Source organism: Pan troglodytes, chromosome 11 (assembly GCF_028858775.2).
Source record: "Pan troglodytes isolate AG18354 chromosome 11, NHGRI_mPanTro3-v2.0_pri, whole genome shotgun sequence".
Classification (NCBI taxonomy): domain Eukaryota; kingdom Metazoa; phylum Chordata; class Mammalia; order Primates; family Hominidae; genus Pan; species Pan troglodytes.
Window position 1 is genome coordinate 115,061,254 of NC_072409.2, and position 22,234 is coordinate 115,083,487.

At 44.8% G+C, this 22,234-nt stretch overlaps 1 protein-coding gene across 4 annotated transcripts in view; it reads right to left on the reverse strand.

Annotated features, from left to right (window-relative positions):
* Window positions 1–22,234, reverse strand: part of DMRT1 (doublesex and mab-3 related transcription factor 1) — a 128,698-nt gene that overhangs the window by 101,009 nt on the left and 5,455 nt on the right. For all 4 annotated transcript variants that reach the window (XM_003312019.6, XM_009456258.4, XM_063788016.1 and 1 more), the window contains exon 2: window positions 21,989–22,172. In XM_003312019.6, the coding sequence (XP_003312067.2) occupies window positions 21,989–22,172 (184 nt within the window). The remainder of the gene's footprint in view (window positions 1–21,988; window positions 22,173–22,234) is intronic.

Genomic DNA, 22,234 nt, shown 5'->3' on the forward strand with positions numbered 1-22,234 from the left:
TAACTTTTATTTTGATTATTATTATTTTTTCAGATAGTGTCTCACTCTGTCACCCAGGCTGGAGTGAGGTGGCACGATCATGGCTCACTCCAGCCTCAACCTCCCCAGGCTCAGGTGATCCTCCCACCTGCATCTCCCAAGTAGCTGAGACCACAGGTGTGTGCCACCATACCCAGCTAATTTTTTTATTTTTTGTAGGAATGGGGCTTCACCATGTTGCCCAGGCTGATCTCAAACTCCTGGGCTCAAGCCATCTACCTGCCTTGGCCTTCCAAAGTGCTGGGATTATAGGCATGAGCCAACGTGCCCAGCCGATGCTAACTTTTAAACTTAACATTTTTCATTTAAGTATACTCTGCAATTCATAAACAACATTTTATGTATATTCTTTCAAACGCTACCTACGATAACCTTGTAAGGTTGAAGACCAGGAGGTACAATGGCCCAAGACAGAGGAGCTAGCTGTGCTTAGAAAGGTGCCCAGCTCACAAAGAAACATAGCTGGAACTGCGATTGAAACCCAGGCCTTTTGATTCCAGGTTCGGTAACTTCCTGCAATGACACGAAAAACCCAGACACACAGCTCTTCACTTTTATTCTAAGTAGTGAAGAATTCTGTGAATTTTGTTTTTTTAAAGCAATCATCAATACACCGGATATTATCAAATATCAGAGACAGAAAGCTGAGGCAAATATAGAATACAGCTAAGAGATACCCTGTAAGATCCAGGATAATGCTTGCCTTGTAAAATACTTTCTTTCAGGCCAGGTGCAGTGGTCACGCCTGTAATCCCAGCACTCTGGGAGGCAGAAACAGGCAGATCGCTTGAGCTTAGGAGTTTGAGACCACCCTGGGCAACATGGTAAAACCCCGTCTCTACAAAAAAATACAAAAATTAGCCGGGCATGGTGGCTTGCGCCTGTAGTCCCAGCTAATCAGGAGGCTGAGGTAGGAAGACTGCTTGAGCCCAGGAAGTCAAGGCTGCAGTGAGCTGTGATCACACGACTGCACTCCAGCCTGGGCGATAGAAACCCTGTCTCAAAATAAAAAACAACAATTGTTGATTTCCTAAGTGAGATTGTACATATCACTATATAACCACAAAGATGACTAAAAGCCTATAGTATAACTTAATTTACAGATTGATAAAATGTAGTATGTTAATAACACAGCACTTACAGAGAAAATATATCTCAAGAATGGAAAATAAGAGAAAAAGAAAGCAAAGGGAGCCTTGGACATCAACTATTTTACTTACCCTTGTACCAAGACACAAACCACCTGGCCACCTACTGGGTCCCAGTTACTACTCTCATGACCACAATGACAGAGTAATGGAGCCCGATGTAGGGCATGAGCACGGGCTGTGGGTCACAGACCCGGGTTTGAGTTCCGCCTCCACCACTTAATACACATGCCATGTTGTGGAAGTTACTGAACCTCAATTTCCCTATAATTGGAAAAACATACTTCCTATTTACAGAGTTGCCATAAAGATCAAATGAGAATATAAATAACAAAGCAGCTAAGACAACACCTGCCACAAGGCAGACACTCGGTAAATGAGAGCTACTCGGGTTATAAGTATTACTACCACCTATGAAAACATAATGCCAAAGAGTTGAGAATTAAACCGACTGCATGCTTAGGAGGCACAGAATAAAGCACTGCCCGCTCTCCTGCCTTCACAGAGAGGAATTAGGAAAACGTGATTCATAGTCGTGTGTGGATCTTCAGTTTGACAAACGTCACTTCTTCCTCCTACCATCCTGCATCCTGGAAACACAAACTAATGTGAGAATTACATTTCTTTGCTTAATCACCCTTATTATGCTTTGTTTTTTTTTCAGTCCTACCCAATTTCCCCCTGCTCCTAGATGCATGCTTTTGTTCCCTGTCAAACTCCTCTCCACTGCTGTAAATAATCTCTCTCCCTCTTTTATATTACCTTTCAAATATTTATAGACTGTCATTCTCCTTCTCTCCAAGTCATACATCATTTTTGTTGCCCTTCCCGTGGATTCTCTCTAGTTTATCTACATCTTTTAGAAAAAAACAAACCCCAGGTGCTTCATGATGAAAATAGCACACCCAAAGCTAACAACCCCAAACCAATAAGGCCCCTTATTCAAAGCCACACAAAAAGGCTTTGATGTGCCTCTTACTCCTTCCTCCTGTAACTCATAATTCCATCTCTCAGATAAAAATTGAGGGAGAGGGTGATAAGGAAAATGAACACCACCCTCATCAAGCGGATGACTGGACTCTACAAGGTAGCAGCTCCTGGGGTGGGAAGCCATGGGACAGTCTCACACACATCTCAAACTCACTAAAGAGGAATTATGCACCGTGTACATACATTGCTTCCGCTTGTTACTTCCTTGCCCATCCACTGCATTTGGTATCAGTGTATCAGCCCAATAGCATCCTTGAGACTCTCTCGTTGCTTTCTGTTTTGCCCCTAATGAAAAATCTGACACGGTTTATTTTCAAGTAAACACAAGTTTTGAGAGTGTTTTCAAGAAGGAAAACTTCTGAAACTAAACACTTTAAAATACTATCCCCACCACGGGGTAAATGAGTCCCTTTTGCAATGGATCGCAGTGTGACACACCTAGTTCAGCTTCCCCATATTGCTTCTTAAAGGTGGTGACGTCAAGGGGTCTGAAATATTATGACATTCCCTTGTCCCACCCGCAGGCCAGTGCTGATGCCTCCTGCTTCTTCATCTGATACGCAATGTCCTGACGATTTCTAAATGTGCATTGATGCTGCTTTACCTGTTCTGCTAAAGGTAACGTCCCAATCTCAGAGCCCTGAGTATTTGTGTGGTTATGAAACACCCACCACTGTCTTTTTCTTTTTTTTTTATTCAGATGGACTCTCACTCTGTCATCCAGGCTGGAGTGCAGTGGCAGGATCTCGGCTCACGGCAGCTGCTGCCTCTTGGGTTCAAGCGATTCTCCTGCCTCAGCCTCCTGAGCAGCTGGGATTACAGGCACCCGCCACCACATCCAGCTAATTTTTGTATTTGTAGTAGAGACAGGGTTTCACCATGTTGGCCAGGCTGGTCTCGAACTCCTGACCTTAGGTGATCCGCCCACCTTGGCCTCCCAAAGTGCTGGGATTACAGGTGTGAGCCACCGTGCGCTGCCCTCACTGTCTTTTGAAAGGATGACAGATGGCTAATACTGAAGGCATCTATCAGCGAAGTCAACAAAACAGAAAAAGAAAAGAAGGTCATGAAAAGGAGGAGGAATACTTATATTCTAATGGGACGGTTTAATACATTTACCATGTTTGAGCATTAATATGTGTCTCTGAGATTCCTGGCAACTGGGGGTGTAGTGAAATGTGATGGATTATGTAATCCTCACCCAAAGATGTAATTCTTGTTGTATCTGTTCAGGTAGCTTCATTTTTGCAAAAACTTGTTTATCGCTACAGGATAAATCATATCCGGGCTCATTCATCTGCTCCTCCTATTAATATCTGAAATGTGAGCTCTATGACATGTTCATGTACTTCATCACAGTGTACAAAGGTATTTTTTCATAAATACCTTATATTTCATATATATCATATATATTTATGAAAAATTAAGTACCATACATATCTTAAGAAAAAAATGAGCACTCTAACAATTCTATAAGATATACTAGATAGATATTATTATTTTATTCATTTCACAAATGAACAAATAGACAAAGTTAAATGAACTGCTGAAAATCAGAGAGGTGGTTAAGAAACTGAGCCAGGTCTTTTGACTCCAGATCTTAGGTTCTTTCACTGAGAGTCCTTTCCAGGTATAAAGTTATCAAGATAACAACAAATCTCTTTTCCCAGGTGTCTTCAATATTCGAGAACTTTGATCAAGCCATATACCATTCTCTCAGGGAAAACCTGGAAACGTCATGCAGGAATAATGACAATGCTCATTCCACATCAACGCAAACAGTAAAATGACTCTGACATAGCTGAAGGTAACGTGCATTCTAATTCCATGCTCACTGACCACACTGGTAAGAATAAGATTAGCCTCTAGAAACCAGAATACGTGACTGGACAGTATATCTCCCCATTCCTGCATCATGGCCATACCACAGTTTATTATATAATGAATGGAACTGTGAAACTTCCAAACCATAACTATGAAATGGTTTAGTCATTGAAGCTTTTGGCTTAAAACTTGAGACCTACTCATGGCTAAAACTGAACTGAGGAATAGAAGTTAAAAGAATACTGGCTGGCGGGCACGGTGGCTCACGCCTGTAATCCCAGCACTTTGGGAGGCCAAGGTGGGCGGATCACAAGGTCAGGAGATCGAGACCATCCTGGCTAACATGGTGAAACCCTGTCTCTACTAAAAATACAAAAAAAAATTAGCCAGGCACGGTGGCAGGCGCCTGTAGTCCCAGCTGCTCAGGAGGCTGAGGAAGGAGAATGGCATGAGCCTGGGACACAGAGCTTGCAGTGAGCCGAGATCGCACCACTGCACTCCAGCCTGGGCGACAGAGCAAGACTCCGTCTCAAAAAAAAAAAAAAAGAGTACTGGCTGGGCATGGTGGCTCACGCCTGTAATCTCAGCACTTTGGGAGGACAAGGCGGGCAGATCACCTGAGGTCAGGAGTTCAAGACCAGCCTGGCCATCATGGTGAAACTAAAAATATGAAAATTAGCCAGACGTGGTGGCGGACACCTTTAATCCCAGCTACTCGGCAGGCTGAAGTGGAGAATCGCTTGAACCTGAGGGGCAGAGGCTGCAGTGAGCCGAGATCACACCACTGCACTCCAGCCTGGCGACAAAGCAAGACTGTCTCAAAAAAAAAAGAAAAAAAAGAAGAAGAAGAAGTTAAAAGAATACAAATAACACATTGGTTTAGCCATTCTATGGCCATTTTCATTTGGACTGAAGAATGGCCTACCAACAGGAAGTGGAAAAGTTACAGGCTTCTCTGCTCCTCTGCTTGTCCTCCAAAGAATGCAGTGACGAGGACTCAGTCCTGGGACTCCTATCACCCCGCAGTCTGTCCCCTGCCAGTCTCATATAGTTTCCTGGTTTAAAATACCAAATAGTCGGGGGAAACTTGCACCTCATATCAAAAAGGGCCAATCTACACAATAAATAAGGAAATTCTCGATGTTGGCCGGGATCAACAGAGAAATGGGCAAAGGACATAGATGGTTCAGAGAATAAAATACAAATGGCCTTTAAACATACAGAACGATGTTCAACCCCACTAACAAGGGAAATCTAGATTATAAACTATACCAGTTGCATTAGTCATCTTTCACTGTGTTAACAAATCACCAGAAATTTAGTGGCGTAAATGACACAAATTGACTATCTTAGAGTTCTGTGGGTCCGAAATGTGACGCCAGTCTCTGTCAAGGTGTCTGTGGGGCTGCATTTCTTTCTGGAGCCTCTAGCAGGGACTGTTTCTTTGCTCAATCAGTTAGTTGGCAGAGTTCAGCTCCCTGTGTGTTAGCAGGACTAGGTCCCATTCCTTGCTGGCTGTCAGCTGAGGGCTGTTGCTAGCCTGCAGAGGCCTCCCATATTCTTTGGCTGAGGGGTTCCCTTCCTCCACCTTCAAAGCCAGCAATAGCAGGTCAAGTCTCTGTCAAGCCTGGAAACTCTCCTGTGTCTTCTGTCATGGCATCTCTAGTTGCAGCCAGGAAAGGTTCTGTCCACACTTCCCCTGCCCTTTTTTCTTTTTTTAAGAGACGTGGCCTCACTCTGTCACCCAGGCTGAAATGCAGTGGCACGATCACTGTTCACTGCAGCCTTGAAATCCTGGGATCAGACAATCCTCCCACCTCAGCCTCGCAAGCAGCTGGGACTAAAAGCACCCACCACCACACCTGGCTAATTTTTTTTTTTTTTTTTTTTTTGTAGAGACCTGATCTCGCTGTTGTCCAGGCTGGTCCCAAACTCCTGAGCTTAAGCAATCCTTCAGCCTCAGCCTCCCAGAGTCCTGGGATGAGAGGCATGAGCTACCACACCCAGGGAGCTCTCCACTTTTAAGGATTCATGCCATTAGATTGTGCCCATCCGGAAAATCCAGGATCATCTCACTCATCTCAAGACTCTTGACTCAATCACATTTGCAAAGTCCCTTCTGCCATGTAAGGTACCAACTTCACAGGTTCCAGGGATTAGGGCACAGGCATCTTTTGGGAGGCCGTTATTCACCTGACCACAGTGATGTACATAACCTCACCTAACTAGGAAAACCCCAACAACCTAGTGCTGGCTGCACTGTAGCAGCCACTCTCAGAAGGGAATACCACTGACAACACCCACCAAAACTACACTTAAATGTACCCCCAGTATAGACTTCCCGTCCCAGCCTTTCTTTCCGTCTCTACTGCCACCACCCCAGCCTAAGCAGCTCTCCCTTTCACCTGGACAACAGCACGACCTTCCCATCAATCTCTCACCCAGTTCCCTTCAAACACCACCACACAAGAGCAGAGATATTTTAAGAAAGTAAATCTCCCTCCCCCTCCCCCTCCCCCTCCCCATTGCACGGTCCTCGTCTCCCCTTTGCACGGTCTCCCTCTGATGCCGAGCCAAGGCTGGACTGTACTGCCGCCATCTCGGCTCACTGCAGCCTCCCTGCCTGATTCTCCCGCCTCAGCCTGCCGAGTGCCTGCGATTGCAGGCGCGCGCCGCCACACCTGACTGGTTTTCGTATTTTTTGGTGGAGACGGGGTTTCGCCGTGTTGGCCGGGCTGGTCTCCAGCCCCTGACCGCGAGTGGTCTGCCAGCCTCGGCCTCCCGAGGTGCCGGGATTGCAGACAGAGTCTCGCACACTCAGTGCTCTCAATGTTGCCCAGGCTGGAGTGCAGTGGCGTGATCTCGGATCGCTACAACCTTCGCCTCCCAGCCACCTGCCTTGGCCTCCCAAAGTGCTGAGATTGCAGCCTCTGCCCGGCCGCCACCCCGTCTGGGAAGTGAGGAGCGTCTCTGCCTGGCCACCCATCGTCTGGGATGTGAGGAGCCCCTCTGCCCGGCTGCCCAATCCGGGAAGTGAGGAGCGCCTCTTCCCGGCCGCCACCCCGTCTAGGAAGTGAGGAGCGTCTCTGCCCGGCCGTCATCCCGTCTAGGAAGTGAGGAGTGTCTCTGCCCGGCCGCCCATCGTCTGGGATGTGAGGAGCCCCTCTGCCCGGCTGCCCAATCCGGGAAGTGAGGAGCGCCTCTTCCCGGCCGCCACCCCGTCTAGGAAGTGAGGAGCGTCTCTGCCCGGCCGTCATCCCGTCTAGGAAGTGAGGAGTGTCTCTGCCCGGCCGCCCATCGTCTGGGATGTGAGGAGCCCCTCTGCCCGGCTGCCCCGTCTGAGATGTGAAGAGCGCCTCTTCCCGGCCGCCACCCCGTCTGGGAACTGAGGAGTGTCTCTGCCCCGCCGCCACCCCGTCTGGGAGGTGAGGAGCGTCTCTAACCGGCCGCCCCGTCTGAAGGAGCCCCCCCGCCCGGCAGCTGCCCCGTTTGGGAAGTGGGGAGCAGCCCCTGCCCGGCCAGCCGCCCCGTCTGGGAGGTGAGGGGGGCCCCTCTGCCCGGCCGCCGCCTCGTCTGGGAAGTGAGGAGCCCCTCTGCCCGGCCGCCACCCCGTCTGGGAGGTGAACCCAACAGCTCATTGAGAACAGGCCATGATGACAATGGCGGTTTTGTCAAATAGAAAAGGGGGAAATGTGGGGAAAAGAGAGATCAGATTGTTATTGTGTCTGTGTAGAAAGAAGCAGACATAGGAGACTCCATTTTGTTCTGTACTAGGAAAAATTCTTCTGCCTTGGGATGCTGTTAATCTATAACCTTACCCCCAACCCCGTGCTCTCTGAAACATGTGCTGTGTCCACTAAGGGTTAAATGGATTAAGGGCGGTGCAAATTGTGCTTTGTTAAACAGATACTTGAAGGCAGCATACTCCTTAAGAATCATCACCACTCCCTAATCTCAACTACCCAGGGACACAAACACTGCGGAAGACGGAAGACGGCATGGCCCTCTGCCTAGGAAAACCAGAGACCTTTGTTCACATGTTTATCTGCTGACCTTCCCTCCACTATTGTCCTATGACCCTGCCAAATCCCCCTCTCCGAGAAACACCCAAGAATGATCAATAAATACTAAATAAATAAATAAAGTAAATTAGATCACACCATTCACTGCTTTAATAGCTAATGGCTGTCCACTGCATTCATGCTAAACTCCCAACCCTTTCCGTGGTATACACAGGCAGCTGTGCGCCCTACTGCTATGAGCCCATGACACAACCCCACTGGTGTCACCCTGTGCTCAAAGCACTCAGGCTCACAGCTGCCTGCCTCAGCACAGTCTCACCTTGCTGCTCCTTCCTCCTCAAATGCTCTTTCCCCAGGTCTTGATGAGAATGGCTCACTGTCATTTGGGACTAGTTCTGATTTAACTTCCTTAGAGAGACCTCCCTTCTTTGACCACCCTATTTAAAACAGCCCGTGTCCCCTTGGTCACATCCATCATATCACTTTGTTTTTCTTTACAGCACTTACCACTTACTGCAAATATCTTATTTATTGATGTACTTGTTTATCAACTGTCTTCCCTGGCAGCCCCCAAGAGATATAAGATCCATGTGAGAGATATATGCACTGCTATATATCCTGCACCTAGAATAGGATCTGGCTCAATGCAGCCATAGAATGAACATTTGTTGAACGAATAAAGAAGTAAAATGAAAAAACAGAGTAAGAAGAGTGAGGGAGGAAATCTTGCTCAGACAGCAAACTCTCCAGCAGAGATGAATTCAATCCAATTCAGCAAACATTCATTGCCATTTGATAAATCCAATCTGCTTCACTGAACTAATTTGTATTTTATGTATTTTGTTTTACTTTTTATGTATTTAATTTTTTTTGAGACAGAGTCTCGCTCTGTCGCCCAGGCTGGAGTACAATGGCACGATCTCGGCTCCCTGCAACCTCCGCCTCCAGGGTTCAAGCCATTCTCCTGCCCCAGCCTCCCAAGTAGCTAGGACTACAGGCATGCGCCACCATGCCCGGATAATTTTTCTATTTTTAGTAGAGATGCGGCTTCACCATGTTGGCCAGGCTGGTCTTGAACTCCTGACCTCGAGTGATCCACCCACCTCGGCCTCCCAAAGTGCTGGGATTACAGGCGTGAGCCACCGTGCCCTACCCCGTATTTTAGATAAACCCTAAAACCTCAGGACTAGAGTTAACGGGTAGTTAACGGCAATTTTTATAAGTTCTGAAATCAACATTGAAATCATCTGTTACTATACGTTGAATGGCAATGGATGGCTGAAGCAGTATCTAAGAACCCTTACTGCCAATAAACATCAGAAAATCTGCTATTACTGTAATACTGAATTGATTATTTTCTTTTCACAACTTGCCAGCTATTTATAGCCTACTTTAAGAGTTTCTTATACATTTTTTTCTGGAAAGCATGTTCAGTGGTATTGTACAATGAGACCAGATTAGCAACTGTGAAGTCTGCCTGCAGACGTTTTAGAGACTGGCATAAACTTGGTTTGAAGTGTAATTTGGTTCAACAACAGTAATCAATATTTATGTGAATTTTCATAGGAGACTCAAAAACACTGAATTGGATTTTTTTATCATTTGGAAAGTGAAGACACCTTCAGGCTGAAACAGAAATGCACATATACATTTGCATAGCTGCTTTTGACAACCGCAAAAGGGACCGTGACAAGTCAAGACTCCGTGAGAGAGCACTGAGAGCCCCAGGGGACCCACAGGCACCGCTACTCCACTTCCTTTGCTTCACGGTACAACTAAGGGCACTCCTAGGCTCAGAGTCCAGATCATCAGGCAGAATTTACAGTGTACTGCATAAGGTGTTAGTATACAGTCCCCTGCATCCGTTCCCTATAAACCTCAGTTATTTTATAGACTTTGGAGCCCCCCATTACCCAAGAGGCACAGGTTAGAGCAGCACTTAAAACAAAGAAAGAAGTCAGCAATACAGGAAACATTTGGGAGTTAAGAGAGCCAAGAAAGGATGCTGGCAGAGATCAAAGGAATCATCTTAACTCACTTAACTCATGTGAGTCTACAGGTGATTTCAGAAGCCAGGGAACTTTCAAGAAAGCTGGGCATGCAATAGAGACTGGCCTCAGTCATAAGTTAGTTCATGAGAGGGGTAAATGGGAAATAATCGTTTAATGGGTACAGAGTTTCTGTCTGGGAAGTTCTGGAGATGGATGGTGGTGACAGTTGCACATTATGGTGAATGTACCTAATACCACTGAACTCTACGCTTAAAAATAGTTACAATGATAAATACATATATATATATTTTTTTTTTTGAGACAGACTGGAATGCAGTGGCGCGATCTCAGCTCACTGCAACCTCCGCCTCCCAGGTTCAAGCGATTCTCCTGCCTTAGCCTCACAAGTAGTTGGGATTACTGGCACCCACCACCATGTCTAACTAATTTTTGTATTTTTAGTAGAGACAGAGATTCGCCATGTTGGTCAGGCTGGTCTCGAACTCCTGACCTCAGGTGATCTGCCCGCCTCGGCCTCACAAAGTGCTGGGATTACAGGCGTGAGCCACTGCGCCCAGCCTAAAATGATAAATTTTAAGTTGTGCATATTGTACCACAATAAAAGAGAGTTTTTAAAAATAAGTTAATTAATATAAAAAGAGGACAAAAAGGCATTCACAAGACTCCAAAAGTAAGTAGGTACCTGAGGGGTGATCAACAGGACAGGATCCTCAAACCACCAGGTAACCAGGAATATGTGAGTCAAAGAACTCCAGGGGGATGCTGCTGAGTAACCAAGTGACACTGATGACACAGATGACCTTTGTGACCTTCCAAAAGTTCCCTATGGCAGCAAGTGTAAGGCAGCACAATACAAGGACAATACCTAGTGTCACCACCTGTAAAAGTTCCCCAATGCTACAACCAGGTCTGAAAGTCTTTGTGAACTGCCCTCTTCCCACTGGCCACATGAAGGACAGCTGTCCATTTTCACCAACTCTCGGGTTTTCTCTTTCACTCCCCAGAAGAGTGACAGTGGTTTTCCAATTTTAGAAACTCACAGATTAAAAGACACATGCACACGTATGTTTATTGCGGCACTATTCACAATAGCAAAAACTTGGAACCAACCCAAATGTACAACAATAATAGACTGGATTAAGAAAATGTGGCACATATACACCATGGAATACTATGCAGCCATTAAAAAGGATGAGTTCATGTCCTTTGTAGGGACATGGATGAAACTGGAAACCATCATTCTTAGCAAACTATTGCAAGGCCAAAAAACCAACCACCACATGTTCTCACTCATAGGTGTGAATCGAACAATGAGAACACATGGACACAGGAAGGGGAACATCACACACCAGGGCCTGTTGTGGGGTGGGGGGAGGGGGGAGGGATAGCATTAGGAGATATACCTAATGTTAAATGATGAGTTAATGGGTGCAGCACACCAACATGGCACATGTATACATATGTAACTAACCTGCACGTTGTGCACATCTACCCTAAAACTTAAAGTATAATAATAGAAAAAAAAAGAAACTCACAGATTAAAACTATTCCTGCCAAGTTTTAGGGCAACAGAATTCTTGCTCCCTCGTTTTCAGGAAACACATGTCACCCAAAGTCCAAAATGTTACTTTAGCCCTTCCTATAGATACCAATATTTCTACCAACCAATAATACAGCTACAGCAAAGAAAAACTCTCTCCAGGTCCCTTTATGAATTGCTTTACTTCCACAAATACTGTTCCTTTCAATATAAACTCTGTGACAAGTAAGAAAGGAACGTTTTCAAAGACTGAATATATATATACATATTATATTCAATATATACACATATATTTTTTTTTTTGAGATAGTCTTGCTCTGTCACCCAGGCTGGCATGCAGTGAAGCAATCTCAGCTCCCTGCAACCTCCACGTCCTGGGCTCAGAAAATTCTCCCACCTCTGCCTCCCGAGTAGCTGGGATTACAGGCATGTGCCACCACGCCTGGCTAATTTTTGTATTTTTGGTAGAGACGGGGTTTCACCATGGCTGGTTTCAAACTCCTGACCTCAGGTGATCCACCCACCTCGGCCTCCCAAAGTGCTGGGATTACAGGTGTGAGCCACCACACCCAGCCTGAATATTAACATGTATCTATTGATAATAAAATGCAAACCTAAAGAATCCTTCATAATCTAAACTTGTCATGAGAGACTCTCGCAGGGTTTTAATTACCTGTAGCTTGCCAGGATAAAGGCATCTTCCCTTGTAACTTAAAAAAACTTAGTTTCAATTTTCTGGAACCCTCATAGACTGTCGGTAGGAATGTAAAATAGTGCAGCCTCTTTGGAAAAGTGTGGCAGTTCCTCAAAACGTTAAGGACAGAGTTAACATAAAACTCAGTAACACCACTACTTGGTATATACCCAAGAGAATGAAACATACATTCATTCAAAAACTCTTGCACACAAGTTCACAGCAACATTACTCATAATAGCCAAAACCCATAAGCAACCCAGATGTTCATCAGCTGATAAACAGAAAAATAATGTGGTATATATCCATATGATGAAATATTACTAATATAAAGGAACAATAATAATTAAAAATACATGCTGCAACATGGATAAACTTAGAAACATCAGGTTAAGTAAGAGAAGTAAGACACAAAAGGTTACACATCTTATCATTCCAGTTATATAAAATTTCCAGAATAGACACCTCTGTAGAGACAGAAAATCTATTAGTGTCTGCCTAGGATTGGAGTGAAGAGTACATGGGGAGTGACTGAAATGTTCCAAAACCAGATTCTTGTGACTGTGGTACAACCTTGTGAATTTACTAAAAAACACTGAATTGTACACTTGAGACAGATGAATTACCTGGTATATGAATTACATCTTAAGTCGTTAAACTACATTTGAATTTTTAATCACCTTAAAAATTCAGAGGTCACCGGGCGCGGTGGCTCACACCTGTAATCCCAGCACTTTGGGAGGCCGAGGCGGGTGGATCACGTGAGGTCAGGAATTCGAGACCAGCCTGGCCAACATGGTGAAACCTCGTCTCTACTAAAAATACAAAAATTAGCTGGGCATGGTGGCGGGCGCCTGTAATCCCAGCTACTCAGAAGGCTGAAGCAGGAGAATCGCTTGAACCTGGGAGGCAGAGGTTGCAGTGAGCCGAGATCATGCCATTGCACTTCAGCCTGGGTGACAGAGCAAGACTTCATCTCAAAAAAAAAATTCAGAGGTCAGGCATGCTGCCTCATGCCTGTAATCCCAGCACTTTGGGAGGCCAAGGTGAGAAGATCACTTGAGCCCAGGAGTTTGAGACCAGCCTAGGCAACACAGCGAGATCCCCATCTCTATAAAAATCTTTAAAATGAGCCAGGAGTGGTAGCACGTGCCTGTAGTCCAAGGTACTTGGGGACTGAAGGGGAAGAACTGCTGAGCCCAGGAGGTCAAGGCAGCAGTAAGCCAAGATGGCACCACTGCATTCTAGCCTGGGCTAAAAAGCGAGACCCTGTCTCAAAAAGAAAAAAAATTCAGATATATTTTTAAAATATCACAGAACAAAAATGTACATTGAACATCAATAGTTTTATTCTCTGGTGTCTACAGGTGGGTTCAGATCACTTACCTAGTATTTTAAAATACAGCTTCAAATTTAACCATCATTTATTCATTCAGCAATGGTTTATTGACCATTAACTATAAAGCCAGGTACTGTACTATACAGAAATGGATAAAATGCAGTGTTTGTCCTTAAAGATTAGATTTTCACAAGGGAGACATAGATGTTAACCAATCAAATGTTTTTGTTTTTTAATATGCTGTTATAAAATTTATTTGTAACTTTAACCCCTGTATTTACATGTTTCCTGGCTCTAGATGTTTCCGAAATTTCCTTTCTAGTCAAAGGTAGACAAGTAGGTTACTTCCTATGCACTTTGTTTTCATAATTGCTTTATTAAAATACTATCCACAGAAAGTTTCTATCTGACCAATTAAACTGCTATACTTGACATATAAGCAAAGACTATCCCTGAGATAAACAAAATTGAGACACTATCTAAAATAGGCTATCAAAGCCATCAGTCCCTGGCCGGGCATGGTGGCTCACCCCTGTAATCGCAGCACTTTGGGAGGCTGAGGCAGGCAGATCACGAGGTCAGGAGATTGAGACCATCCTGGCTAACATGGTGAAACCCCGTCTCTACTAAAAATACAAAAAAAATTAGCCGGGCGTGGCGGTGGGCACCTGTAGTCCCAGCTACTCGGGAGGCTGAGGCAGGAGAATGGCGTGAACCCGGGAGGTGGAGCTTGCAGTGAGCCGAGATCATGCCACTGCACTCCAGCCTGGGTGACAGAGTGAGACTCTGTTTCAAAAAAAACAAAAAACAAAAAACAAAGGAGTTTTGTTTTGCTAGAAACTCTGAAAATTTGTTTAATTTGAAAGTAAAATTTGGGAATGTTTTTATCTGAAAAGCTTTTTCTTAATCTAATATCATTTCGTATTCTAGCTTTAATTGAAAGCTGTCTAAAATCAAACGGATCTCATTTCACTTAAGTGGCCAGACTCTTTCAAAAATAAAGTCTCAATCCAATTTGTATAAAACGCTTTTATTGCTTATTTGAATAAAGTATTTCCTTCTTTACAACATTAGAAAACTCCAAAGATAAGACCAGCCTGGCCAACGTGGCAAAACCCTGTCTCTACTAAAAATACAAAAATTAGCCAGGCATGGTTGCATGCGCCTGTAGTCCCAGCTACTCAGGAGGCTGAGGCACGAGAATCACTTGATCTGGGAAGTGGAGGTTGCAGTGAGTCAAGATCACGCCACTGCACTCCAACCTGGGCAAGAGTGAGACTCTGTTTCCCAAAAATAAATAAATTAATAAAATTAGCTGGGCATGTAGTGCACCTGTAGTCCCAGCTACCTGGGAGGCTGAGGCAGGAGGATTACTTGAGTCCAGGAGTTTGAGGCTACGGTTGCCTCAAACTGCATTCCAGCCTGGGCAACAGAACGAACCTCTGTCTCTTGAAAAATTTAAAAAAAAAATGGGCTTAGTGTGTAGGCTCACACCTGTAATCCCAGCACTTTGGGAGCTGAAGCAGGAGTTCAACTCCTGGCTGCTGGAAGCCAGGAGTTCAAGACCAGCCTGGGCAATAAAAAGAGACCCTGTCTCCACAAAAAGAAAAATTTTAAAAATTAGCCAGGCATGATAGTGTGCACCTGTAGTCCTAACTGCTCGGGAGGCTGAGGTGGGAGAATTGTTTGAGCCTAGGAGTTGGAGGATGCAGTGAGCCATGATGGAGCCACTACACTCCAGCCTGGGAGACAGAATGAGACCCTGTCTCTAAATAAATGGCCAGTCCTGGTGGCTCATGCCTGTAATCCCAGCATTTTGGGAGGCCGAGGCAGGCGGAGCACCTGAGGTCAGGAGTTCAAGACCAACCTGGCCAACATGGTGAAACCCTGTCTATACCAAAAATATAAAAATTAGTGGGAGTGGCTAATTTAAAATACAAAAATTAGCCAGGTTTGGTGGCGCATGCCTGTAATCCCAGCTATTCAGGAGGCTGAGACAGGAAAATCGCTTGAACCTGGGAGGCGGAGATTGCAGTGAGCCGAGATCACACCACTACACCCCAGCCTGGGAGACAAGATCAAGACTTCGTCTCAAAAAAAAAAAAAATTAATTAAATAAACAAAAATTTAAAATAAAATAAAAATTTGCAAAAAACTCTAAAATGTTTAAAATGTTATCTTAAATTTAAATAACCCCACAGAGAATTTTTAGGACAGTGGCAATGCTGTGAATACTACAATGGACACAAGCTATTACACATTTGTGCAAACCCATTAAAAAGTACATCAGCAAGAGCAAACCCCTATGCAAACTACGGACTCTGGATGACAATGATGCATCAATGTAAGTTCATCGATGCTAGCAAATGCACCACTCTGATGGGGATGCTGGTAATGTGGGAGAGGCTCTGCATGTGTTGGGGCAGGGAGTATATAAAAAAATCTCCGTACCTTCCTCTCAATTTTGCTGTGAACCTAAAACTGCTCTAAAAAATTGTTTTTTTTAATTTAAACAACTATCTTCCATTGTGAATTCACCAGCCATATCTCTTACTTGTAAAAACTGCATGGGATACTATTCCATTTTCAAACGAACACATTTCATGTTTTATGAACTTTTAAGCACTTAAACATACGACACAATGTGTTTCCCAACTGGCGTGTGCTCTCTCACTGTGTGCTCTCCAAGTGGAGTAACTGCTGAAGAAAAGTGAAGGAAAGGCCCCTTCAATATTAGACACAGACCTGACTGATCCTTCTAACAGGGGAAAGGTGACTGAAACTGGGCCACGAGCCACAGAAGAGACTGGAGCTGCCCAGGGGGGCCCGAGGTGGTTTGATCTGGGGGAGGGTGAATGTGAGTGTGGATGGAAGTCCCCGGTGCTCCAAAAGGGAGGGCCCCAAGAGAGATAACATTCAGGTCCTTACAAAGGACACACATGCAGAACTGAATTATCTACAATGCAACCCTTCATCTGACAGCTTCTGCACAGAAAAAGAGAGGAAGAGAACCATGCAGACCTTAGCATTAAATACTGTGTCAAACAGCATTCTATAGGAGCAAGGGAGGCTGAAGAAAAAGTAGAATATTAAATAAAACAAAACAAAGAGGAGCCTACATTTACAAAGAGGAAGAAGACCTGAGATTTAAGTCAGCTAATAACTTTCGAAAAAAAAAAAAAGTACGTTTTATGCTAAAGTTCAAAACATGAAACCACCGGGAAAAAAATGTAAATTTGTCGTTAATTATTTGTCATGTAGAGTCAAAATCATTTATCTTTTTTTTTTTCTGAATACTCCAAAAATGGCTGGGAATAAACTATTTGCTTATCAATAGTGTACCTGCGGCCAGGCACGGTAGCTCACACCTGTAATCCCAGCACTTTGGGAGGCCGAGGCAGGCGGATCACTTGAGGTCAAGAGTTCAAGACCAGCGTGGCCAACACGGTGAAACCCCGTCTCTACTAAAATACAAAAATTAAACGGGTGGTGGTGAGCGCCTGTAATCCCAGCTACTCAAGAGGCTGAGGCACCAGAATCTCTTGAACCCAGGAGGCAGAGGTTGCAGTGAGCTGGGATCGCGCCACGGCACTCCAGCCTAAGCGACAGAGTGAGACTGTCTCAAAAAAAAAAACAAAAAAAAAAGTGTACCTGCTAACAACTGATCCTGCTGGTACAAGCAACAGCAATAAACAGAATTTCTTCAAAAGACTATTTCTTTCCACCGTAATACCCACAATCATGTAAGAAAATAACAACAAAAATGTTTTACACTCGTTATTCAAAGACTATCCAGTTAATCTGGTCAGTCTTAGCCAATCTTTGGCTAAAGATTTTAGAGATTTTCTTCTAATATATGTTATCCTCAGAGAGGCCAGTTTCTCCAACAAATGAAACCATACTTACTTTCCTTCTAAGTGGCCTCAGAATTTGGCCAATATTCTTGGCAATAATTCTCGAGCATTTCTCTTCTTCACTTTTGGCCCTTTTGGGAGCCAGAAGGAGATAACTAAGAAACTTGAAGGACTTTGAAGTCTACTAAGGCCAGATGCGGTGGCTCACGCCTGTAATCCCAGCACTCTGGGAGGCCGAGGCGGGCAATCATTTGAGGTCAGGAGTTCGAGACCAGTCTGACCAACGTGGTGAAACCCTGTCTCTACTAAAAGTACAAAAATTAGCTGGGCATCGCCGCGCACGCCTGTAATCTCAGCTACTCAAGAGGCTGAGGTGAGAGAATCGTCTGAGCCCGGGAGGTGGAGGTTGCAGTGAGCCAAGACTGCGCCACTGCACTCCAGCCTGGGCGATAGAGCGAGACTGTGTCTCAAAAAATAAATAAATAAATAAAAGTTGACTAAATTTCACTAAGCTACTGACCTAGTAAACACTAGACATCAGGTATTAGAAAGTAGAAAGTTAGCAACTTGCCCCAAGGTGTGCCACGTTGGTAGGTTTTACTATTCCATGACAACTCCTACAACTTTCACCTCTCACTGCATAACTTCAAATCGTAGCCTTCCACATCTATTTTTCTTTTTTTCTTTTTTTTTTTTTTTGAGATAGAGTCTCACCCTGTCGCCCAGGCCGGAGTGCAATGGCACAATCTCAGCTCACTGCAACCTCCACCTCCCAGATTCAAGAGATTCCCCTGCCTCAGCCTCTCGAGTAGCTGGGATTACAGGCGTGTGCCACCACGCCCAGCTAATTTTTATATTTTCAGTAGAGACGGGGTTTCGCCATGTTGGCCAGGCTGGTCTAGAACTCCTGACCTCAGGTGATTCACCTGCCTTGGCCTCCCAAAGTGCTGGGATTACAGGCATGAGCCACTGCGCCTGGCTGGCCTTCACATCTATACAGTGGAATTCTAGGTCACTAAAAATTCTCAGCTGTAGTAAATGAAAAAAGCTAATTAGACACAAGTAGGAACGATATACTTCCACTATATTAATTATGCAAATATTTTATATATACATATGAAAAGGATAAACAGACACATACACCTGTACATGCAGTAAATCATCCTGGAATGACAGAGACCTGCAGGTTGGGGTTAGAAGAACAATGATCTTTCATGGAATGTATTTTTGTACTCCACTACACATGTTTACCATTTACCTCCTTGAAATTATTTTAAGTAAATCCAACCTCTGAAAAATGAATATAAGCTATATATTTGTTAGCAGGAAGCTATCTAAGAAGCTCCCTTTGCTGCATACAAGCTTCAGGACTCTCCACAGCGTGTTTGTTTTTTTGGCTCTCCCCCACTCTCCCACACTCCATCTTTCTGTCTCTGTATTTACGTAGTTTAATTCTGCTGGCATCTGAATTTCCCTCTTGCTCACATCCTAACTCAGTCCAGAAGCTATCAATCCTCACTCGGGAGGTCTGGTAGCAAATCCCATGAATGACAGCAACCTGTGGCTCCTGCCCCACAGAGATGAGCTGGTTAGCAGAGAGCCTATTGTCAGCTGGGTGTGGTGGCTCACGCCTGTAATCCCAGAACTTTGGGAGGCTGAGGCATGCAGATCACCTGAGGTCGGGAGTTCGAGACCAGCCTGACCAACATGGAGGAAACCCCGTCTCTACTAAAAATACAAAATTAGCCAGATAGCGCAGGCCTGTAATCCCAGCTACTTGAAAGGCTGAGGCAGGAGTATCGCTTGAACCTGGGAGGCAGAGGTTGCGCTGAGCCAAAATCGCACCATTGCCCTCCACCCTGGGCAACAAGAGCAAAAGTCTGTCACAAAAAAAAAGAGAGAGAGAGCCCATCGTCCTCAGAAGGTAAAGGCTCCCGGAGCCATACTTGCCCACCTGTGCCTGAGCAAATGAGCACAGCACGCTGTAGGCTTCCACATGCCCCTTCCCTGTGACTGCTAGTTCAAGGCTGTAGAATGACTCCAAGGTCTGTCAACTCCACAGGTGAGGAAGGGACTCTGGTTAAATCCTCCTTGACCCTGAACCCTCTATCTTGCCCCCCTACTGCTTCCTTTTGTACCTTTCCCTATCACCACTCTGAAACACCCTTGTGAGAGTCGTTCTGAACTCTGCATAGCCTAAAGTCCTTCTCTAAAGCCCCACTATCTTAGGGTTTATAATCAAACCTTGATGTTATGCCACATCCAGCATTGACACTGATCCGTCACTGGCCTTTCCCTGTATTTCTTCCTGTGAAGACCCATGGCTGCTGTGTTCTCTGCCAAGATAGAATGGCAGGGACTTTTTCCCCTAACATTGTTGCTAACTGTCCATCAGCCCTAAATTACTCTGAGGATTAGACCACAGCCTCTAAACAATCGTTAAGTGTCCATTTTCCAAGGAAACATGGCAACTGGTCCCAGTTAAGTAGAATGGGAAATCCATAGGTTTTGGAAGCAGACAGGCCTGGAATAAATCCTAGCTCAGCCAGCTCTTTTCTGTGGCAGTCTCCTTACCATTTACTAAGCCTTGGTTTTCCTATCTGTAAATGAGGATAATAATTCCCACCTCTTGAGACGTTTGTGAAAATCAAATGAGTTACTCCCCTATGGAAAACCTGGCACTGGGACATGTGACACATCCCATTTCTCATCTCAGCCCCACCGTGAATCCACCAGATTAGCCATGACCCTGTATTATTTAGTCACTAAACCTTTGACACATCTTAAAATCTTAAAGCATAAAGATCGTATTTCTGATACACTCCTTCCTTCCTATGAAAAGCAAAGTTTTGGCCTGGCATGGCAGCTCACGCCTGTAATCCCAGCACTTTGGGAAGCTGAGGTGGGTGGATCACTTGAGGTCGGAAGTTCAAGGCCAGCCTGGCCAACATGGTGAAACTCCATCTTTACTGAAAAATACAAAAATTAGTCGGGTGTGGTGGCGGGCGCCTGTAGTCCTAGCTACTCAGGAGGCTAAGACAGGAGAATCATTTGAACCCAGGAGGTGGAGGTTGCAGTGAGCCAAGATCACACCACTGCACTCCAGCCTGGGCAACAGAGTGAGACTCCAACTCAAAAAAAAAAAAAAAGAAAGGAAAGAAAAGTTTGGAAACTATTATAAGGACATACTATGAGCAGCCAATCCAAGCAAAGAAAAAAGAGTATCTTGACCTCTGTTAATTACATAGTCAGTAACTTCAGTAAAATACACAAAGACAGACACAGACGGACACACCTTCCTGCTTTCTTTGGTGCTTAACTTCTTTTTTAACTTCTTTTCTGCTTAACTTTCTTTTTAATAATGGCCAAGATTCATAAGATCTTTAAGACCCTCAGGAACCCTTTCCCGCATTTTTGACAAGAGGAAAAAAAGGCCCAGGGAGCTTAAGTAACTTCTCCAAAGTTGCACAGCTAGTTAATAATATATAGTTGTGTGACTTTAGTACACAGTGCTTAAGCCCAGCAAATGGAGTAATTCATGAAAGCTTAGTCAAGGTGATATCACACTGCTAGGCTGTATTTCATGGAGCTTAGAACACTTTAAAGACATGTAAAGATATTCTGTGAATTACAGTATGTGTATCTAATTGCCAGAAATAACAAGATCCCACAGGCATTCTAGACCAGTGCCATCGAATTAGACTTTCTAAGAGACAGAAATGCATTATCCAGTATGATAGCCCTTAGCTGTATGTGGCTATTAAGCACATGAAATGTGGCTAGTGTAATGAAGAAACCGAATGTTTTCATTTATTTCATTGTAATGAATTTAAATTTAAAAAGCCACATGTGGCTAGGGGCTTCCATATCGGACAGTACAGCTCCAGACCTGTGTAATTTAGAGACCTAGTGCAGTAAGCACATTGAGTATTGAGCTTTGGAGACAGATAAACTCATTCAGATACTTTCTAATTCAGTAAACTTGGCCAATCCCGTAACTGTCTATGTCTCAGGTTTCACATGTGTAAAAAAGAACACACTCCTCCTTAGCACCCAGGGGAGAGAATTCAAGCCAACGTGGCCTTCCTTCCGGTGTTACTTCCCGCTCATTCAAATTTGACACTCGGATTTGGCCTTTCTAGACACTTTCCCCAAATGGATGCAGTGGAGAAGTGGACTTCTAGTTCTAGGAAACAAGGATATTTAGTTCCCACAAGGATGACTGGAAAATGAAGGGGTGGACTGAGATGAAATCTGAACAATCTCACCTCTCTCTAACATCATTCTCTGTCCAGACTCAGTCTTGACTAATAATCAACAGGAAAGAGTTGAACCTGCATTTCTAGAATTCACGGCCCCCTCCTTTGTGATGCAGGCAAAAACAGACCTTCACAGGGAGAATCCTTTACAAAATCCTCTAAGCTCTAAACATTGTATGTAGCTCAGGGGAGTCCTGTTTCTGTGGCTGCAGCCCTTCTTCCTCCCTCATGCCCAGCCTCCATGTGAACCCAGCCCCTCCAGATTACCTGAAGCTGCAGTGGTGGGGACACTGGCTGGCGGTGGCTGAGAGGTGCCACTGCACTCAGTCATGAGGCACGGGTTGCTGCCATTGTTCTCTCTTTTGACAAGTAGCTCGGCCGCACTGGGCAGTGGGATGGGGTGGCTGATACCCAATTCCTCCTCCTGGGCCTGCTGCCTTCTCAGGGCCACCTGGAAGCACACGACAATGAGTCATCCTCCAGCACTCCAGAATCAGCTTTGCCAAAACACAG